This window comes from Hesperophylax consimilis, chromosome 5 (genome assembly GCF_061612785.1).
Source record: "Hesperophylax consimilis isolate HC1 chromosome 5, BYU_Hcon_1.0, whole genome shotgun sequence".
NCBI lineage: Eukaryota > Metazoa > Arthropoda > Insecta > Trichoptera > Limnephilidae > Hesperophylax > Hesperophylax consimilis.
In genome coordinates, this window is record NC_142840.1 from 38264271 (window position 1) to 38283069 (window position 18799).

The 18799-nt window shown below is 32.7% G+C and overlaps 1 protein-coding gene across 1 annotated transcript in view; it reads left to right on the forward strand.

Moving 5' to 3' along the window:
* The window catches only part of tho2 (THO complex subunit 2-like protein), a 41122-nt gene extending 23784 nt beyond the window's left edge, over positions 1-17338 (forward strand). The window contains exons 23-27 of the mRNA XM_089631856.1: positions 52-92; positions 9675-9815; positions 11410-11464; positions 14708-14766; positions 17248-17338. Of these exons, the coding sequence (XP_089487982.1) occupies positions 52-92; positions 9675-9815; positions 11410-11464; positions 14708-14766; positions 17248-17325 (374 nt within the window). The 3' untranslated portion in view covers positions 17326-17338. The remainder of the gene's footprint in view (positions 1-51; positions 93-9674; positions 9816-11409; positions 11465-14707; positions 14767-17247) is intronic.
* Positions 17339-18799: the final 1461 nt, after the last annotated feature.

Genomic DNA, 18799 nt, shown 5'->3' on the forward strand with positions numbered 1-18799 from the left:
AGGTAATTAAATAAAATATTTAAAAGATTCATACTGTTTCTCCCTTTGCAGATATGAAGCGTCGGAAATTGGATGAGAGTTCGTCGCTGAAGGTTAGTATACCCCGAGCTGGTGAGAGCTTCCGGCACTTGGTACGGAGATTGGGCTGAGATCAACCAACCAACCCAAACTACCTTTCTTCCTCAAACAGTGACATAACCCCTACTCTCCGCTGGACCGGCAATGAAGCCATCGGGTTGAAAGTTAAACAGACATTCTAATATCTGATGTATAAATTAAGTGCTATTTGATGTCTTGAAGAATTGACGGCGAAGGATGAAGATGGATGACCCAATTGATGACGTGATGCGAGAAGATGGTGATATTGTTGTTATTTTGCTTTTGGAAAAGCACTAATGGTTTAGTCAATTTAGAAACAGGAGACCGGATATTGTTAAAAGGGCAGAACAACAAGAACAAAATGTAACCCAAGAACATTATTTTGAAGAACGAAGGCAGACATTTTCAAAATGGATAAGGGGGATAAGAAAAGAAATGACGGGTGACCAATGGGATGGATGACTATGAGATATAGAATGATAATACAAATGGAAGAATCCAGGAATGTGATAAGTGAACTAACCTGAAAAGTGATGGGAGAAGAGAGGCAACATTGATGAATATTAACCACTGAGACATGGGGACTATTGAGAAGATCACAAACGCCCTGAGCCGACTGAAGATGGAGAAAAATACCTAAAATGGACAAAGCAAAAATAAATGAATGCTTCACGAATGACAAACAGCAATGCTACAAAAGTTACAAATTTGGACACTAGGCTACAATGTTAAATAACAAATTAAAAGAAGGAAAGAAAAATTATAAAGACATAAAAAGGCAGAAAAGCCAACACCAAAACTACAAAGATATTTGAAAAAGGCGAGTTGGCGATTGAAGATGAAAAACGACAATAAGGCTGCAAATATAAAATTAGAAATGTCAAAACTTGATGAAATTAAAGCTGCAAAGAATACTACTTGATGGCAATAAAATACTGCAAAGGCATATTTTTAAAAGGTCAAAACATGATTACTATTTACGCTTCATGGACATTTAAAGTGGTAGAAAAGTAGATGACAAGAAAGCTTCAAATATATATAAATTTTTTAAATACAAACAATTTGATGATCAATAATGTTTAAAACTAGACAATAAATATGGCTTCAAAGAATGATGGAAACACAAATTAACAGAATAAAAAAGATTGAAAAATTGATGACTCCAAGACTACTGGAATATTGGAAACAGCTGGCTTAGTGACAATAAAGCTACAAAGGCAATGAAAAGGCAGCAAAAGATCATGGCATTAAGGCTTCAAAAATAATTTATAAGATAAGAAATTGGTTAAAAAGTACAACGATTACCAAAAAGAATGCAGACATTTTCCCAAAAACCGCTAAATTGCCCCTCCAAACAATAACTACTGTTGCAGAAGTTTGAAATTAAAAGTCAACAATTCAACAGAATTCTGAAAGTTAATTAATACCTTGAGGAAAAAGTGATGATCATTCAGCAATGTGAATACTTTATAATAAGCCAACAGAAGCTCTCTCAGCTTGATCTTCACAATCTACTGTATAAGTCAGGATATGAAACACCTTCAAACAAAACACTAATCATTCTACAAAAGATTGATGGCCGACCTTTTTTATTGTGATATTTGGACCCAATGGAGAGAGTAGACAGAGCCGAGGATTTTTTTATAGATTTACATTTCTGCTGAAAACAATAATTTATTATTTTCAAAGAATGCTTCCGTGCAGCTTTACAATGAAATAATCAAAGAATGACAAGTTGAAGATGATTTGTACAGAAGAAAAACAATGTTTTACAAAGGAATAATGAATAAATTGGATCAACAGAAAGCTATGAATTTTAAAAGTACGATGTTCAGAAGATCACCAATTAATGTCACCGGGAACTTCAATATACAAATAATAATTTTACTAAACAATAAAAAAGTAATAATTTATCTTAATCAATATCTTTAAAATATTTTGCCGCAAATACAAAAATAATTTTCCAGAATATTAAAAACAACAATAAATCGAATATGGAAGAAACAATAGAACATTGTAATAAAAAAGAATGAATTCCAACATAAAAGTGATAAACCAAATGCCAGTGATTTGATGGCCTTAGAAGCTGTGAAAATGAACTGTTCTGTGCGGGAAGAATATATTCTAATGGTGGATCAGTCAGCCCAATCTTCAGCCATACCGCCAATGATTTATTTTACTCTCAGTACGTGAGTATCGCCATATTATATTTAAATCAATTATCATAAATCCTTTTCTGTGAGAATGTCACTCCTTCGAGGTTTGTCATTTGTTTTGACCCCAAACAAATTAATCTATTTATATAATTTTTAGCAATCCTTGAAATAGTAACAATCTTACAACGTTGATTAATCATTAACCATTCGATTAATCCAAAGCAGGTAGGTGATGTACCTTTTGCCTAGTTTGCAATCAGATTATTTTTAGGAAATACAGTCAAACTTGGTTATAACGAGCACGAGGGGACCGACTAAATTTGCTCCTTATAGCCATTACTCGTTATATCCAAAATAGGTTTATAAGAATTTATATACATAAACCTACATAGTATAAAGCTCTCACAAAACATACATATGCATTATAAATCAAACGCGTTAATTTTTTTTAAATATATGTAATATAGGTACTTACCCTAATATACAACGATTAAACTTACAACTACACTAATTATTATATGTAATAAATTGTACAAACACTTAACATTAAACAAAAGTTTTTATTTTACTCTAAATCGTATTAAAAAAATTCACTATCGAGGATTGTTTTAATGTTTTCACTTTAATGTTTCTTATTTTCCCCCTCAAAACACTTAACGCATTAAAAGTTTCATCATCTGGTTCACTGCTACCGAAAAAACTCACTAATTTATCCATCATATCACTAGCTTCCCCTATTGTAATTTGTTCCGGTTCTGTACTCATATTATCATCGTCGCTGCTTTCATCACCTTCATTGTCTTTATGCAACACAGACTCTACGATATCACTATCCGTTGGAAGTCCACATGTCGATAAACCCTCATCAACACGCACAAAGTCTGCGATATTGTCATTATTAAAATCATTAATATTATTCGTTCTTAGCCACTCTGATAATGGCATGTTGTCTTCTTCGTCGTATTCTTCATGCACATCATCAATTCTAGTTTTCAATGAAGATTTTATAAAGCAATTGGCAACTGTACTCAGTGATACATTAGTCCACGCATCATTTAAAAGAATGATCGCATCCAATATTGTTAAATTCTCATTCAACTTTTTCTCCCTCTGGCCAATAAGATGAAGTACCGCAAACCTCTGATAAAATTTTTTCAGACTGTTTATTACACCCATGTCCATTGGCTGTAATATGGATGTTGTATTCGGCGGCAGAAAAACAAGTTTTATATTGGATAAATTTTCTATTTTTGGATGCGCAGGACAGTTATCCACTACAAGAAGAATGCTTCTCTTCTTCTTAAAAAGCTCCCTGTTCCAGTCGGAAATATATTTGCGGAAAATCTCAGAAGTCATCCATGCTTTGTTATTAGCTGTGTACTCAACAGGCAATTTTTTGTTCTTAAAACATCGCGGTTTTAGTGATTTCCCAATAACAAACAGTTTTCGTTTATCCGTTCCGGTCATATTGGCGCACACAAGCACTGTCAAACGAACTTTTGACTTTTTCCCGCCAATGCATTTATCACCTTTAAATTTAAAGGTGTTAGTGGGTGTTAAGTTATAAAAAAATCCTGTCTCATCCGCATTATAAATGTCCTGGTCACGGAAATCCTTTCTCAACTCTGGCCAAACACTCTGAACCCACGCACTTGATATTACAGGATCCACAGATGCAGCTTCACCGTTAATTTTTGAATAAACAATGTTATGCCGATTTTTAAAACGATCAAGCCAACCGTTATTACATTTAAAATTGTCATTTCCGAATTGGTTCGCGAATTTTTCCGCTTGCGCCTTCAAAATCGGCCCATCAATAGCAAATCCAGCACTTCTTTGCACACTAAACCACTTTAGTAACGCTTCGTCAACGTCAGGAACCACGCACTTTCTAAATTTTTTAGTTTCTGTGATGTTATTCTCCAACGCAGATAAATAAACATCCTTATTTTTCCACAATGTTGAAACCGTTGAAGATGACAAAGAAAATTTTTTACACACTTCGACATTTTTTGCGCCGCGTTCCAATTCCCGAATAATATGGACTTTATCGCGAATTGAGAGACATTTCCTCTTGTTAGACATGGTTGTAATCGAAGGGTTTACTTCTGACTGACTAATCACTAAAGATATGATTTTAATAAACTGTGTACGTAGGTACCTACTCATCCTACATAACATTAAATTTATTGATTTTCGAACGAAATTGGGAAAACCGGACACAAATTTAAAATGAGTAGCAAAACGAAAGAAGTTGTAAAAAGGGAACCAAATTGGAAGTCCCAATATTCGTATGACTTAGGTTTTATATGACCCTTTTTACATAGTTCGCGATAGTACCTACCGAATAGAAATGTTTCGTAGAGCGGCAACTCAGGCTAAATGTCATAAAAGCTTGGGATAATCCGTCCCTAATGGTATTTTAAGGGAAGTCCGAGATCATCCTTTTGTCTTGTTTATGACTGGTTTCGAGAATCAGGTTTTTTTTTCAAACTCAATTATGTATTTACCTATTTAGAAATCGTGTTGACAAAAATATTTGGACGTTACATCAATTATGAAACCTCGTTATAACAGCATACGATTGTATGAAAACAAGCACGAATTAAAATATCATTTTATAATTGCTCATTATAACCATGACCTCGCTATTTCCGTGATCGTTATAACCAAGTTTGACTGTAGTTTAGTATTTCATGATAGTTTTGTTATACAACATACTAAGAATTAGTTTCATATCATTAATATATCCCAACGAAAACATGTGTAATTGCTTTTGGTTCGATTAGAAATGGCGTGTTAGGTCAATTAACCAATAGTATTGATTAGGACATAATATGATTTTTTTGTTGGTTATGCACATTTAGATATTTTTTTAATTAATTCCTTAAGAACAACTCGTAAATTGAAATTTATGTTATTACAAGTTACAGTAGAACCTCTTTAATTCAAACCCTGATAATTCAAAAAAAATGCATAATTTGGAAATTTTGTTTAAAAAAAATTCTTATTAATTTTTTAAATTTGAAATTTATTTTGGTATATGCATGTATATTTGTTGGAATAATTCTATTTGTGCGAAAATATATCAAATAATTTCATAAATCTGAATCTTACAGATCAGTCGAGAAGACAATTTCGATTTATAAGAGAATAAATTGTATTTTTACGAATTTTATTTGAATTTGAAGGGTTTGCTGCGGAACTCGACTTTTTGGTGAAAATTATTTTTTTTTCTTAGAATAAATTGAGAATTCGTTTATTCGAAATTTTGTTTTAAGTCCCGTGGATTTCAAATGAACGGGTTTCGAGGTGAATGCCTTGGCGAACTGCTTCTAATATTCTTGATTCTTTGTGTTTCCACCTAATTCATTTATCTCATTGGTCCAGCAGTTTTTAGGACAATTTTGGCCCCCTTCGGACACCACTCTATGATGAGATTTCTCAGTTGTGCTTAGTAGTGTTTAGTATTAAATAAATTGAATTAACCATTTCGTACATGATTCATATTTCGAGAGACAAAAACTAGTTTTGTATAGGTCCTAGCTGAAAGTAGCTTGATTTTAATGGTTTTAATATACATAACAAGATTAACAGTGTAGATAAAACTAGGCTTTTAGTGGAATTTTGAATGATTTCCACTAAAATTGTTAACATTTGAATTACCATTTTCATAGATTAGATGTGTAATATATAACTTTAACCATTTTTGGAATGATTTGTTTAAACTAACTTAGCACTGTACCTATTTTAATGACAAATATTGTTTTATTTTATCACACCTTATTGTGCTTACACTCAAACCTGAATGTGCCTTATTCAATAAGCATCACTTATTATGAAAAAGGAGGAAGTTAGTACCCGCTCTGAGTTTCAAATTTGATCCGCCTGACTGTTACCAAGCTTCCTGCCCACCGAATTATCAACTGCCTCTAAAATGTAATAACATTGCTTATTACATTGTCTTTAATTCGACTCAGTATCTCATACCGGTGCAGAGATATTGCTTTCCTGACTTGTTCTACCATTCAAACCACTCTCTTAACACTCCTAGCACTAATAAGAACAAACTTTGACATTTTCATCGATATCTGTCGACTACTTTTCGAGTTTTGCGTGCACAAACATACGCAGCCTGAATTTTTATATATTAACCACTCAGAACATTAGAACGTCAAAAGACGTAAATATGATAATAGCGGTCAAGACATTAGAATTTTTGTTGTTTGTTTTTGGGGTGTTATGCCGTGTTGCGCTAACTCCTTCTTTAGCCGACGTTTCGGACAGCGTTGCAGTGTCCATCATCAGGGCAGATCCGGTAGATCCGAAGATGTGTAAAAAGATGTGTGTATTTTACACATCTTCGGATCTACCCTGATGATGGACACTGCAACGCTGTCCGAAACGTCTGCTAAAGAAGGAGTTAGCGCAACACGGCATAACACCCCAAAAACAAACAACAAAAATGCTTTTGGCCGTGAGAATCTAAAAACTTACAAGACATTAGAATGTCTTTTCACGTAAACGCGCGAGATGTTACAAAAATCGATTTATTTCCATCACTAGTATACGGATTGCCATGATTTAAATAACAGAGTATCGATAATGAATAACGCTACGCGTCTGTATTCAAGAATATCTATGGAACGTAGAGTTGCATTATCTAAGCCGATTGAATCTGTCATCTTGTTCGTTCATAATTTATTGCGTTTCTAAATAATTTATTAAAAATATTTTAGTTTGGACGGTTAATATTTTGAGGTGACTAATAGTTTTTAATTATATTTCTTCAATATATAAAGTGTTATTTCTTTATGATACTCAGAAAAAAGTACATTTTTCAAGGCTTTGAAATAATTGTAAGCGATTTTTACATATTTTTGACGTTTTCATAAAATGTATATTTAGAAACGCAAATATTTACGTATAACAAAACAATGCGATAGTGGATTTCATAATCTTTCCAAAACATTTTTTAGAATGAGGCTACGTTTCCCAAAACGTCAGTTAGAAGCTTTTAGCAAAACTCGTAAATAACACAAAAATTATCACGTTTTGACAGTTCTCAAAGGAACACATAGTAGATAAAAGTCTTTGTCTGAGAGGTTAAGATTAACTGGATACACAATTCGTATCAACTGTTATGTATTATTATTTTCACGCTGCATGTTTTACTAACATTCTCTTATTATTGTAACCATTTGAATTTGTTATTCCTATACTGACTGCATACAATAAAATACATAGTGTCTGCATTGAGAATCAGGTTCACTAAGCAAGCTTGATTTATCTATTTTGATAAATTGATTTGTTCTTCGCAGGATCACTTTAATAAATTCACTTTCCTTGATATTCCATTCCATTAACCCTTAGGATGCCGGGGGTAAAATACCAATCGCCCGCCTTACACCTGCTAACACTATTTTCCTAATATATTTACCACATAATGAGTTTATATACTTATAATTATTTTATAATTAGCTACTTATAAGAGGGTAATCCCAAAAACAAGGTCTCCTGTTTTTTTAGAAATACAAAGAAACACTCATTTTTGAATAATTTTTTCATTTTCTCAGGCTAATTTATTAGTTTGTGACTAATGTGGTCACATAGAAATAGTTGTATCTCCCTTACTGTCATGGTGATGATCTAAAAGGTTTTAGAATGAGAAAACATCACCCTTTATATTCATATATATATAAATTAACGACGAAGAATTAAAATGTACACCTCTGTGAAAAGGTTCCGACAATGATCTGAAAGAAAAAATATGTTCTTTGTGAATTTTTTTAATTTAATTATTTTCATATGGAACAACAAAAAATTGAGGTGATGAAAACGTTTGCAATACATTTTTCTAGTAAAATGGGTGTTTTTTTTCATTATTTTTAATTTTAGTTTAAAAAAATGTAAGCTGAGCCATTTTTTTATGTTTCCATTCAAAATTTTAACATTTCAAAAACACTTATGTTTATTTCTAATAATAAAATAAAAAGTGTATTTTATCACCTTTCAAAAAACAGTTTTTAGTTTTTAATACGTTCATTTATATTCCATTGCCTTCTGACAGAATATGCCGGAGGCCTGAAGGGTTAAAGCTTGATCATTTATCTATTTTTCTCCATAATTTCTATTTCGGTTGATGCATTTTTGTAAACGCTGTGGCAATTTTTGTATACACTTGACATACCGGCTCGCTGCCACTGAGGAAGGATTGAATCTCATATTTTGTCGTCAATGCTGATGCGCTTTTATGGTCTTCTGTGAGCGTTCAAGGGACCCAGCTTGTTTAATGATCTTTCCTATAATGTCAAATATATCAGAAAGTTATGCTCACAGAAGACCAAAAACGTGTTTCAGCAACGATGACAAGGTGAAAGATGAGATTCAACCCTTCCTCGGTGACATGGCGGCGAACCAGTATATGGTTAGAAATACAAACTTTGTGTTTCTAAAAAATAGGAGTCCTTTCTTTTGGGATGCTCTCGTACTCAGAGAAATGTTTTTTCTTCTCTAATGATTTAAAAAAAATATTAAGCGAAATTTTTTTTAGATTTATCTTATTTTTCAGCTAAATAAGCGTTCTTTACAAATAATAATGAGTTATCTGAGGCTTTTTTGTAAATAAATACAGTTTTATGACTTTGAAAATTAAAAATTATTATATTTAAGATGGAATTTTGGGACGCACTTTTTCACAGATAAAATAAATATGTTTGCAAGTGACGAAATAACAAGCTAGAATAATGTTAAGATGCCTTATTTCCTTGCTAAGCGAATAAAATTTTTGGATTTTAGGAGAATTTTTTAAGGTTCAAAATACCATTAAATCGAGGCAAGTGCGGTGAGCTACTGGGAAATCAAAGTTGGATGTCTTGGCATACTAAGGGTTAATGCACCGCCATCATATAATTTTTCCAGATTGAAACAAATGAAAATTGATTAGAAAATCTTTGTAACGTGTCATCAGTGGGATGTTATTAATAAAAGGTTCTGGGTTCTAATTAGCTTTGCACCTACCACTGTAGATTTGACAAGCATACAATATGTTATGAATGCACAAAATTGTTCAACTTTATACACAACTGCAAACCTCACATATTTTTTTTTTACATTATAACTCAATGTACAGAATCAATTCATTTGAATCGCTTCCACTTATTCATGATTTTCAGTTTCTTTCCCTGCGACCAGCCCATTGCAGTCTTCGAGACGTACAGAACCTTACAATAATTCGATACTCAATTAGAATATCAAGTTTATAATTAATTTTAATTCCATAATATATTATTCATTTTCTAGTGTTGAAATAACCCATTGTTAGAGAGCATTTAATGATACGATTCTTCACAAATTGGAATGCAATCAATTTTGTTGAGATTTTAATTGTTGGACTGTGTGGTTGTGTGTGTGTTTTAGGGGGGCAAAGAGGGGTCACCCACGGAGCGGAGGACCCGCAGCAGCAAGGGGGGCAGCGCGGCGGCTGCCGCAGCCACCCGAGGGGCCAGGGGCACAGAGGAAAGGGAGGCTCGCAAGGAACGTAAACTCGGCAGGAAAAGGGTAAGTAACAATGAAGCCAGGGGCTTGCTTGGTGGGCCAATGGCTATCAGTTACTACTGTCATGTCGCGATGTACGCCTCCATAATAAACTGCAATGGATTTTTGAACAGTGATGAAACTGTTGCTTTAGCAACATGTGCAATTATAACACAAACATGTAATGGCAGGTAATTTGGAAAGCTCGAAGCAGCTGGCGCTGGTGTGATTTGATCATTGATCGTTTGCATGATATGACACTATGTGATACAATTCAAAAATATTGTTTTAAGGATTTAAAAGCATTTTTTTTTAATGATTGATAAATGTACAAGACAATATACCGTCCGTACAATAACTGTAGATACGAAGGTAGCTGGGTACACTTTTCAGCGTTTTCAGTCTTGGTAGATGTTGTAGAGGCTTGTAGTGGAGTTTAAAGCCACGATCAGAGAGAAATTTATTTCCAGATCTGAGCTGACGAAAAGAATTTATTACTGGCAAAAAACTGAATTTACTACTGAATAAAAACACTTGAAAATAATTCTTGAGACTTTGGAGACTTGGAGATGGTTTTTCAGGAGAGAGGATTCCCTTTCAGAGGTAGTTGTTGAACTTAACTTGTATGGAATTCGGTTCTTTATTTATAGAACGTTTTCAAATCGAACCCTCTCGGAGGCGTTCTATCCTCTTTCGTGAGGAGTAAAGTGGTTAGGTATTTTTCCTTTCTGCAATTATCTTGTTGAGAGGAATGTTATATTTTAATATGATACCTTTAACCAAGTCAGTTCAGTCTACCAAAACCATCTCCCCCAGTCTCGTTTATTTATTGTTTAATAAATTATACAAATTTTCATATTGGGTTTGAAGTTAAATATCTTTGGTTTGAACATTTCCCAAAGAGTAACAAACATATTTAGGTATGATTTTTTATGTCATTATATTAGCATATAATTATTTCTTCGTGTTGATATTTATTCCGGGGTTGAATCTTCCATCATTTTCTTGTAAATTAAGCTTGATGTTATCACAATTAGTTGCATTGAATTTCGTTATCAATGTTTGATAAGAATCCTAAAGAGATATGCCGTGCTGTGATTGGTCGAAAGTTCGGCGGCCATCATGGAATTTCTTCCGGGTGGTAGAGAGGGGGGTCCACGTAAATACTGAGTTGCTTCCTAGGCGGAGGTCACTTCGTAGGTTGGCGGCTTCGAGTGAGGTGGTTGATGGTTATTTTCAGATGTGTTTCAGGTTCTGCTATTATATTGCTATGTAATTATCTTGATTAATCACATATAATACATCATTTGATTGAGTTATTTTGATGTAAAGATTTCCAAATGTGTCGGCGACACGGTATCAAGCGGTTTCGGGGTTTGAGTGTTCTTGTGATTTTGGCGTAAATATGAATTCTCTTGAAATATTCTGGAGGTCTGGATACGTATGATACAATAAATATGGTGGTAGGTGTGTCAAGGATTTATTAAAAAATGAATTGAGAAATATAATTCCAGAAGTAATTATGTTTAAAAAGGAAGACTTTCAAATGTTAGAAAAAAATTGTAACTGCGCTTGTGATTTGCATTTTTTTTTTTTAATGTTTGTTTTTTGTCAACAGGACAGAGCGGATGAAGCATTATTAGAACAGAAAAGAAGAAGAGAAGAACAAAAAGGTAAGAGCTTTGAATTTATTACATATAATTGAGGAGTAATTAAATGGCTCCTCGTGTCTAGTGTGGTAGTCGAAAAGCATGTAAAAACTGTACACATTAATATTTCATGAATAAAGGAAAAAAAAAAAAAAAAAAAAAAAATTGAAATATTGGGTTAGCAAGAGAAACACCTTTTAAGTCTTTGGGACATCACACTATATTTTTGTCGGCAGTGAAAAAAATATCAGACTCAATACTTGGTTAGGTTCGGGGTTGACATTTGCTGATCAATCTTGTTCTACGTGCTGACCAGAAGTGGCTGCTCAACCGATTATATTTGCCGGCAGAAAAACATTTTAGAGCTAGCCAAATTATGTTGACCATTTAAATGATAGCCATTATAAATTGTCACCCAATTCAACAGTTTCCTTTTTTGTTGAAGTTTTCTGTACATACAGTATAGTCTTTGTAATCCAAACCACCGGGAGACGGGGGCGGGGTGCACCCACCCCCGATGGAAAACACATGACGTTAACCATTGAGAAAAAAAAGGTGATTTTAAAAAGACATAGGATTTGACTCCGGCAAAACAAATACCGTTTACAATTGAGGAGCGTTTTCACAAAGAGAAATATCTACAAAAACTTTTTTTCTCGTTGGACAGTTTTAAGTTACTCGGGGTTAATATTTTATGATAATTTTTAAATGCAAATTTAATGAACTATTAGACATGATGACTAATAAGAAAACTCAATACATTTGTAAAAAGCCATCTTTATTTGAAAAGAAGTTGAAAATGGTGAATTTTGACAAAAGGAAAATATTTTCGTATTTGAAAAAAAAGTTTTCACAAAGGGAAATATAAATACATTTAAATTCTACAGTAAAATGGTTGTTTTTAATAAAAACAAAAATGATCTTTTCTATAATCTTTATTCTTCAAAATAGCTAATTCCACGAAAAAAAAAATACGAAAATATAACACCTACCGTTGATTACCGTCCTTACAAAAAATGCATAAGTTATACCTAGACAAAAAATTTGATAAGGAATCAGAAATAAAGTTTTTTTTTAATGTGTAACTGGGGGCCTACTAGGATACATTGAAATAAGATAATAATGGCTCTTTTGCATTATGTACTTCTCTAGTTATTTCACTTTTATATAGATGTAGATATCATTTTCTATTACACATAATTAAAGCAGGTAAATACAGGGTGTCTGTGGGTAAAGTGCACAAACTTCGGGAGGTAGTATAAGTAAAGAAGAATTATAACTTTTTTCGAAATTTCAACATTTCTGGTAGTTTTCAGGTACAAAAGTTGGAATTGTTTGTATGGAGTAGGGATGTAACGATACCGATATAATCGGCAAGCCGATAGCCGATATATAAAAGCCGATATCAAGACAAAAACAAAAATCTACCACAAGTAAATTTTAATTACTAACTTTAAGTATCTTTCTTTTTTATAACTATGTGATTTATTTAATTCCAAACAAATAAATGCTTTTTTTTCAATTTAATTTCTGCATTTTTATTGATTATTTTCTTTCACACAACCCGAAGGCAATCAATATTGGCATCACTATCGGTATTGCCGATTATTTTTTGTTAAAAATCAGTATCGTATCGGCAAAATCATGTATCGTTACATCCCTAGTATGGAGAAAATTATATTTTTCTACTAGAAAATATTTGTGAATGGGATAAAAGTTATTTACCTTTTTTACTTCTACCATCATGTAGAATCACCTCCCGAAGTTGACCCCTGGACACTCTGTTTATTGATTTTTGATAATCTGGATTGGCCATTTTGTAGACAATCTACATAGAGAATAAAATTTTAAAAATAGAAATGAACCGTTTTGGGTAGATATGTGAAAACACTCCTCATTTAGTATCCTCACTTATAGCAATATAACCATGATGATTGAAGTTCATAAAAAAAAATATATATTTAAATTATAAACCTGTGTAAAAATAAACTCCGATCATTGATATTTTGAAACATTGCGATGACAGTAGTTTGGTTTTGCAATGAAAAAATAAACACATTCCTTTATTAAAATCATGTAATAATGGTGATATCTATGACCTATATACGGCTTTATATGCTAAGCCACGCTAGACTCGACATTCCAACCAGGCCGTGCTTAAAAGCTACTGATATACCGGGCCTTGGCGGAGAGAATTGTTCGAAATTAGCGGAGGAATATGATATTCCTAAATCCACAGTATCCCATTTGAAAGGTAGAAATAATTTTAAAAAATTCGATTATGTAGCATCTACGTTAAAAGTTTTCAGAAAATATCAGACTCTCGAAAATTCGGCTGTTTCTTAAAAATTCAGTATTCCGAAAATTCATTAAACCTAACAGGTTTGGTTTTTATTGTTCGTATTATAGAGACTATACTGTAGTTACTCTTAAGGCGATGCACTACGTAGTAATGCAAAATCACGTGTTTTGGGTTTGAAAATTTGGTCGCCTAGAAATGTTTCAGATGCTTTAATTAAATACTGCGAGTAGAATACATCTTGGCATTTGAAATAATCGAGTATTTTTTAGATAAGTCTTTTCATAAGCCCAGAAAAAAATATTGTAAAAGGCCTTTGAAAACTCTTTAAAGTTCAAAATCTCCTACTTATGAACACATTTTCGGTTATGGTTTTATTGTATAATATGGAAAATTAAGTTATTTATAAAATGATCGAAAAACATTTAAATATTTGTGCCTGAACATCCACAAAATAAAATAAAAGCCACTTTTTGGCCATGATTTTTTCTTGCATAAATCAAAAAAGGTGGATAGTGTTAAGCGGGAATTTAAGCCTTATTGCCATCTACGTAAGGTGTGTTATTGATAGCGGCTCGATTTAAAATATTACACGACGTAGTGCATCGCCTTAACACTTTTTTTTTATAATGTTCTTTTTGAAAAAGATGGAATTTGAGCAAATTACATCTTGCCTTATTTTTGACAGTTAAACATAGCTCACCATTTCAGAATTTATACTGCTGCAGCACACAGTTTTCTGCTTTAAGCCTAAGACACATTACGCTACACGCATCAACGCTTATTTGGGAGTGGCCTATAAAGATTGTATTTTGAGGTGTCATGTGTCACACACCTATATAGTTAAGATTGTGACAACGGTTGGATATAATTTTATTATATAGCATTATTGCCTAACACCCCAAAAATAAACCAACATATTTAACTGTCATTAGATTAGCCCATTCTAATTTTATTATTGCATCCAGGTCATCAAAATGGAGGGGATCCGGAAGAACATCACATTGAGAAGCACCATCACAAGAGGGTAATTTACACATATCAATATCCTCTAAACTTTATCCTCCATGTAACTTAACCCTTTCAACTTGTTCTTGTAGTACCATAGACACCCAAATTGGAAGACAATGCACATCAGGGAAGGGAGAATAACTAAGTGCGCAGTACACAGTCTTCATCTCCCTTTCTGTAATTTGTTAATAAATTTAATCTGACGGTATACAGGTAATTCGCATTGTAATATCACTATTTAGTGCTTGAAAATAAATTCTAAATTTCTAAATCGGGCTAGCAAAAGTTTATGCTTGTTTCCCAAATCGAATAGTTTGTAACACTATTTAGTTATTCAAAGCATTAGATTATATTAAAATTAATAAAAATGTCTTCCCCAGCACGGAAACCCCTGTGGGTAAAACATTATGAAATACAATTATGTTAAAAAAATATAAAAATAAATTCTCGACCCCTTCTGGTACCAAAAATATAGTCACATGGTTTGCCTCCAGCTGTCCAAATGATAACAAGATTTTACGTCAGGGCAAGTCTATTAATTTGGATGTCTATGTGTTGTATATAAAATATCACTTGTACGCGGAACTCTTTTTTACAATCATAACTCATTTTTTAAACTGCTATGACTTTCTTATTTTTTGTCAGATTTATGAAAATCTTGTCTTAAGAGGTTAATTAATTCTCCTGAATTGCGTTGAAACATAAACATGAATATTAAGACACAGGATACAGCTATAATATTATAAATGGTGAGGCATAAACAAAAAAATCATGCATCACCTCAGTGCTGCTAACACACACAGCACTATATTGTTATACCATTATCTTGTTCAAACTGTTTTACGTGAACAAATATAGAATCAAAGTCGAACACATAAATATATGGAAACATTGAAGACAAAAAAAAAAAACGGTCCCATCTAGAAATTGAACCCAGAACCTTCGCCTTGCTGGGGATCTGCTCTGTCACTGAGCTAATCTGAGCCTATTTCGTTTGGTCATATCAAATAATATAACTGTATAATAAGAATATATATATATTTATAAGAATTACCAAAATTTTCTTAGCGCTTATTTTTATTGGCTACTATCTTTATTGGCTACTATCTTTATGTATGATCGCAAGATTCTTCTCAAACTTAATGCAATCTAGATAGTGTCTTGGATAAATATATCCATTTTTTTTTAATGTGTGACATCCAGAGATGTGCTTTATTTCAAATAAATCCATTTCAAATGGAAATGCAGAATGCAAAATGGGTATTTTCCATTTTGCATTTTAAATGCTTTTCTAAAAACCATTTTGCATTTTGCATTTTAAATGCTTTTCTCAATGCATTTTCCATTTTAAATGCTTTTTTGCAACATTCTTCCTACTATCTCCACTCATCTTTTTTTCATAAGCCCCAAATATCAGTCGGTCCTCAACCTCGCTATGAGAGATAATTTACATTTGTCAAGTTGCTCCCTGGTAGGAGCCCTGGCAATTGAGTGATACCATTACAAAAAATACTGATTCAAATACTGAACATGGGGCCATGACACTGTAATATTAAATGTTAGATAGCAGTTTCTATGTTTTTACGTTGGCAGCATTAGTCCCGCGCAAATTTTTTGTGGTTTCATAATCTGTAGTCGTGGTGTTTTTGGATTTACCATCATGTAATATGTTTGTTCTACATTGATGTCCATTATTAAATGACAAAATTGTTTAAAAATTCTATAATTATTTTAATTGTTTGACCTGAGAAACCATTTTGCATTTTCAATGTATTTTGAAAATAGGTATTTTGCATTTGAAATGCTTTTCTAAAAACCATTTTGCATTTTCAAATGGAAAAGTTTTGACCCATTTCCATTTTGCATTTCAAATGGTTTTGGGTACCCATTTTGCACATCTCTGGTGACATCCATTGACTTTTCTGCAAGTCTAGGATGAATATTTTATTTTTTGGAATAATTTAATGAGTAAATCCTCAAATTGTAATATTTAATTATAGAAGACAATATTAGCGATTACATATCAAATGAAAAATTGAAACATAAAAATCGGAAAAGGATACGGTCGCATCTTGGAATCGAACCCGGGACAAATATTACAATTTTAATATTTCTCATTAAATTATACCAAAAAATAAAATAAATATATGCACCTAGCGATGGAGGCACATTTTATTATTCACGCATACATATGCATAGTGATGAGTGCTTAAAATTTAATCTCGAAACTTATAATACTGCAACGGAAATGTAATATTTTCTTATGGTTTTACTGTGGGATGGAAGAATAACAGTCAATAGGCTTATTAACACAATGTACTATTTCGGATGACAGGTGATAATAAAGAGAGACCGGACAAGCATGCATACTCTTTGTGTACCTACAGTTGTCTCGCTTTCATGCCCTCTCTCTCTTACAAGACTTCATTACAGGAAAAATTGTTTTGTAAATTGTAATTGTGTAAAAAACCGAATAACATCTGTTTCCCTTTTGCAGGAGAAGTCTCCAGCCTACCGAGACCGTTCCCCCCACGAGAGACAAGAAACACGTGATAAACAATATCCTTTTCAATAAACAATATCAAAAAACTACCTTTAAAGGTGAGACCGAGTCATGGCTTCCCATAAAAAATTTTACAATTTTAGATATAAATTAAATGGTTTAATTTGAAAAAAATATTGGATTATTACCCAAGCGCTATGCCCACTCAACCACTGACCGGTCAGTGGTTGAGTGGGCATAGCGCTTGGGTCTCACCCGAGCGTCGCGTGTTCGATTCCTCGGCTGGCTAAGTCCTCCATCACAACACAAGCAACATTTTCGGCTTTCTGTGGTGGTAGTAGGAGATTTTCAAACATTGTTGGGTTATTCGTAACCTGGGAATGTTTGTCTTTCTTTAAAAAAAAAAAAAAAAATTCAATAAACATATCCATGACATTACGCAGTAATTACCGAATCGATATTATTTTATATTTATTTATTTTTTTAAGTATATTTATTCAGTTGTTTTTTAGAAATCTCTCAATACAATTTATATTTTTTTTACACAAGTTCTTTCCATTTTGTGTTTGAATCTAGTTGTATCGGCAAACTGATTGTTGAAATGAACATGCAATATGATATTTTCCTTGATTCCCCTGTACTAGACGGACCAATGACACTAAGCTAAGACGGTGATGGAGCGGATTAGACTTAAGTTAGCGCCGATAAGTTGACCGTAATAATTATTCATTAGACGGGTCAACCCCACTTAACATGTTCTGTATTATTTTGACCAAAAAAAAATTACTGTATTATTTCACAAAAAAGTTATAATATCAATTTGAACTTTCTTTGCAAATATCTTCTAGATATTTTTGAGTTTTAAATACTACTATTGTTTCCATTTCTATTCTCTCAATGAAATAATAATGACCTATACCGAAATGTAATGTAATGATGTAAGAAAAAAAGATTTTCTGAATTTTGACAATTTATTATTAAAAAAGATTGTGTTAATTTGTTTTTTGCATTTCAATATTTCTTCTATTTTCAGCAAATTTAAAGTAGTGTTATTTTTTCTGTGAACTAAACATCGATGTACCTAATTTCATTCTTAAAATAACACCACCCAAGAGTAATTTAACAATACAACTCCCCATCGAATTATGTTGCCTCGCTTTAGTAAACCAAGATAAAAATTTAAGTTCCCTACAGTTTAAAACATAGCATAAAGTTATTGCTCAAATCCCATGTTGTAATTTGTTAATTTATCGGCCAATAGCAAGCCTGTAAAGCATTCCATCACAATATATAGTGATGAACTTACCAACCCAACTTTATGTAAAGTTGTACAAACTTCTAAAAATGTATGCGAAACCAGTGAAGATCGTTCATTTTGTTGCAAAAGTGTTGTCGTAATCTGTTGTGTGACGGAGTTGTTTTGCTAGAAAGAAATATAAGATTTTTGTCAATTGTTGCTTTTATCGATACGCCGTCTTGAAGCTGAATACATTTATTTTTTTAAATATAGGATAGGGTCCACCTACCTTAAGAATTTCTAACTGCC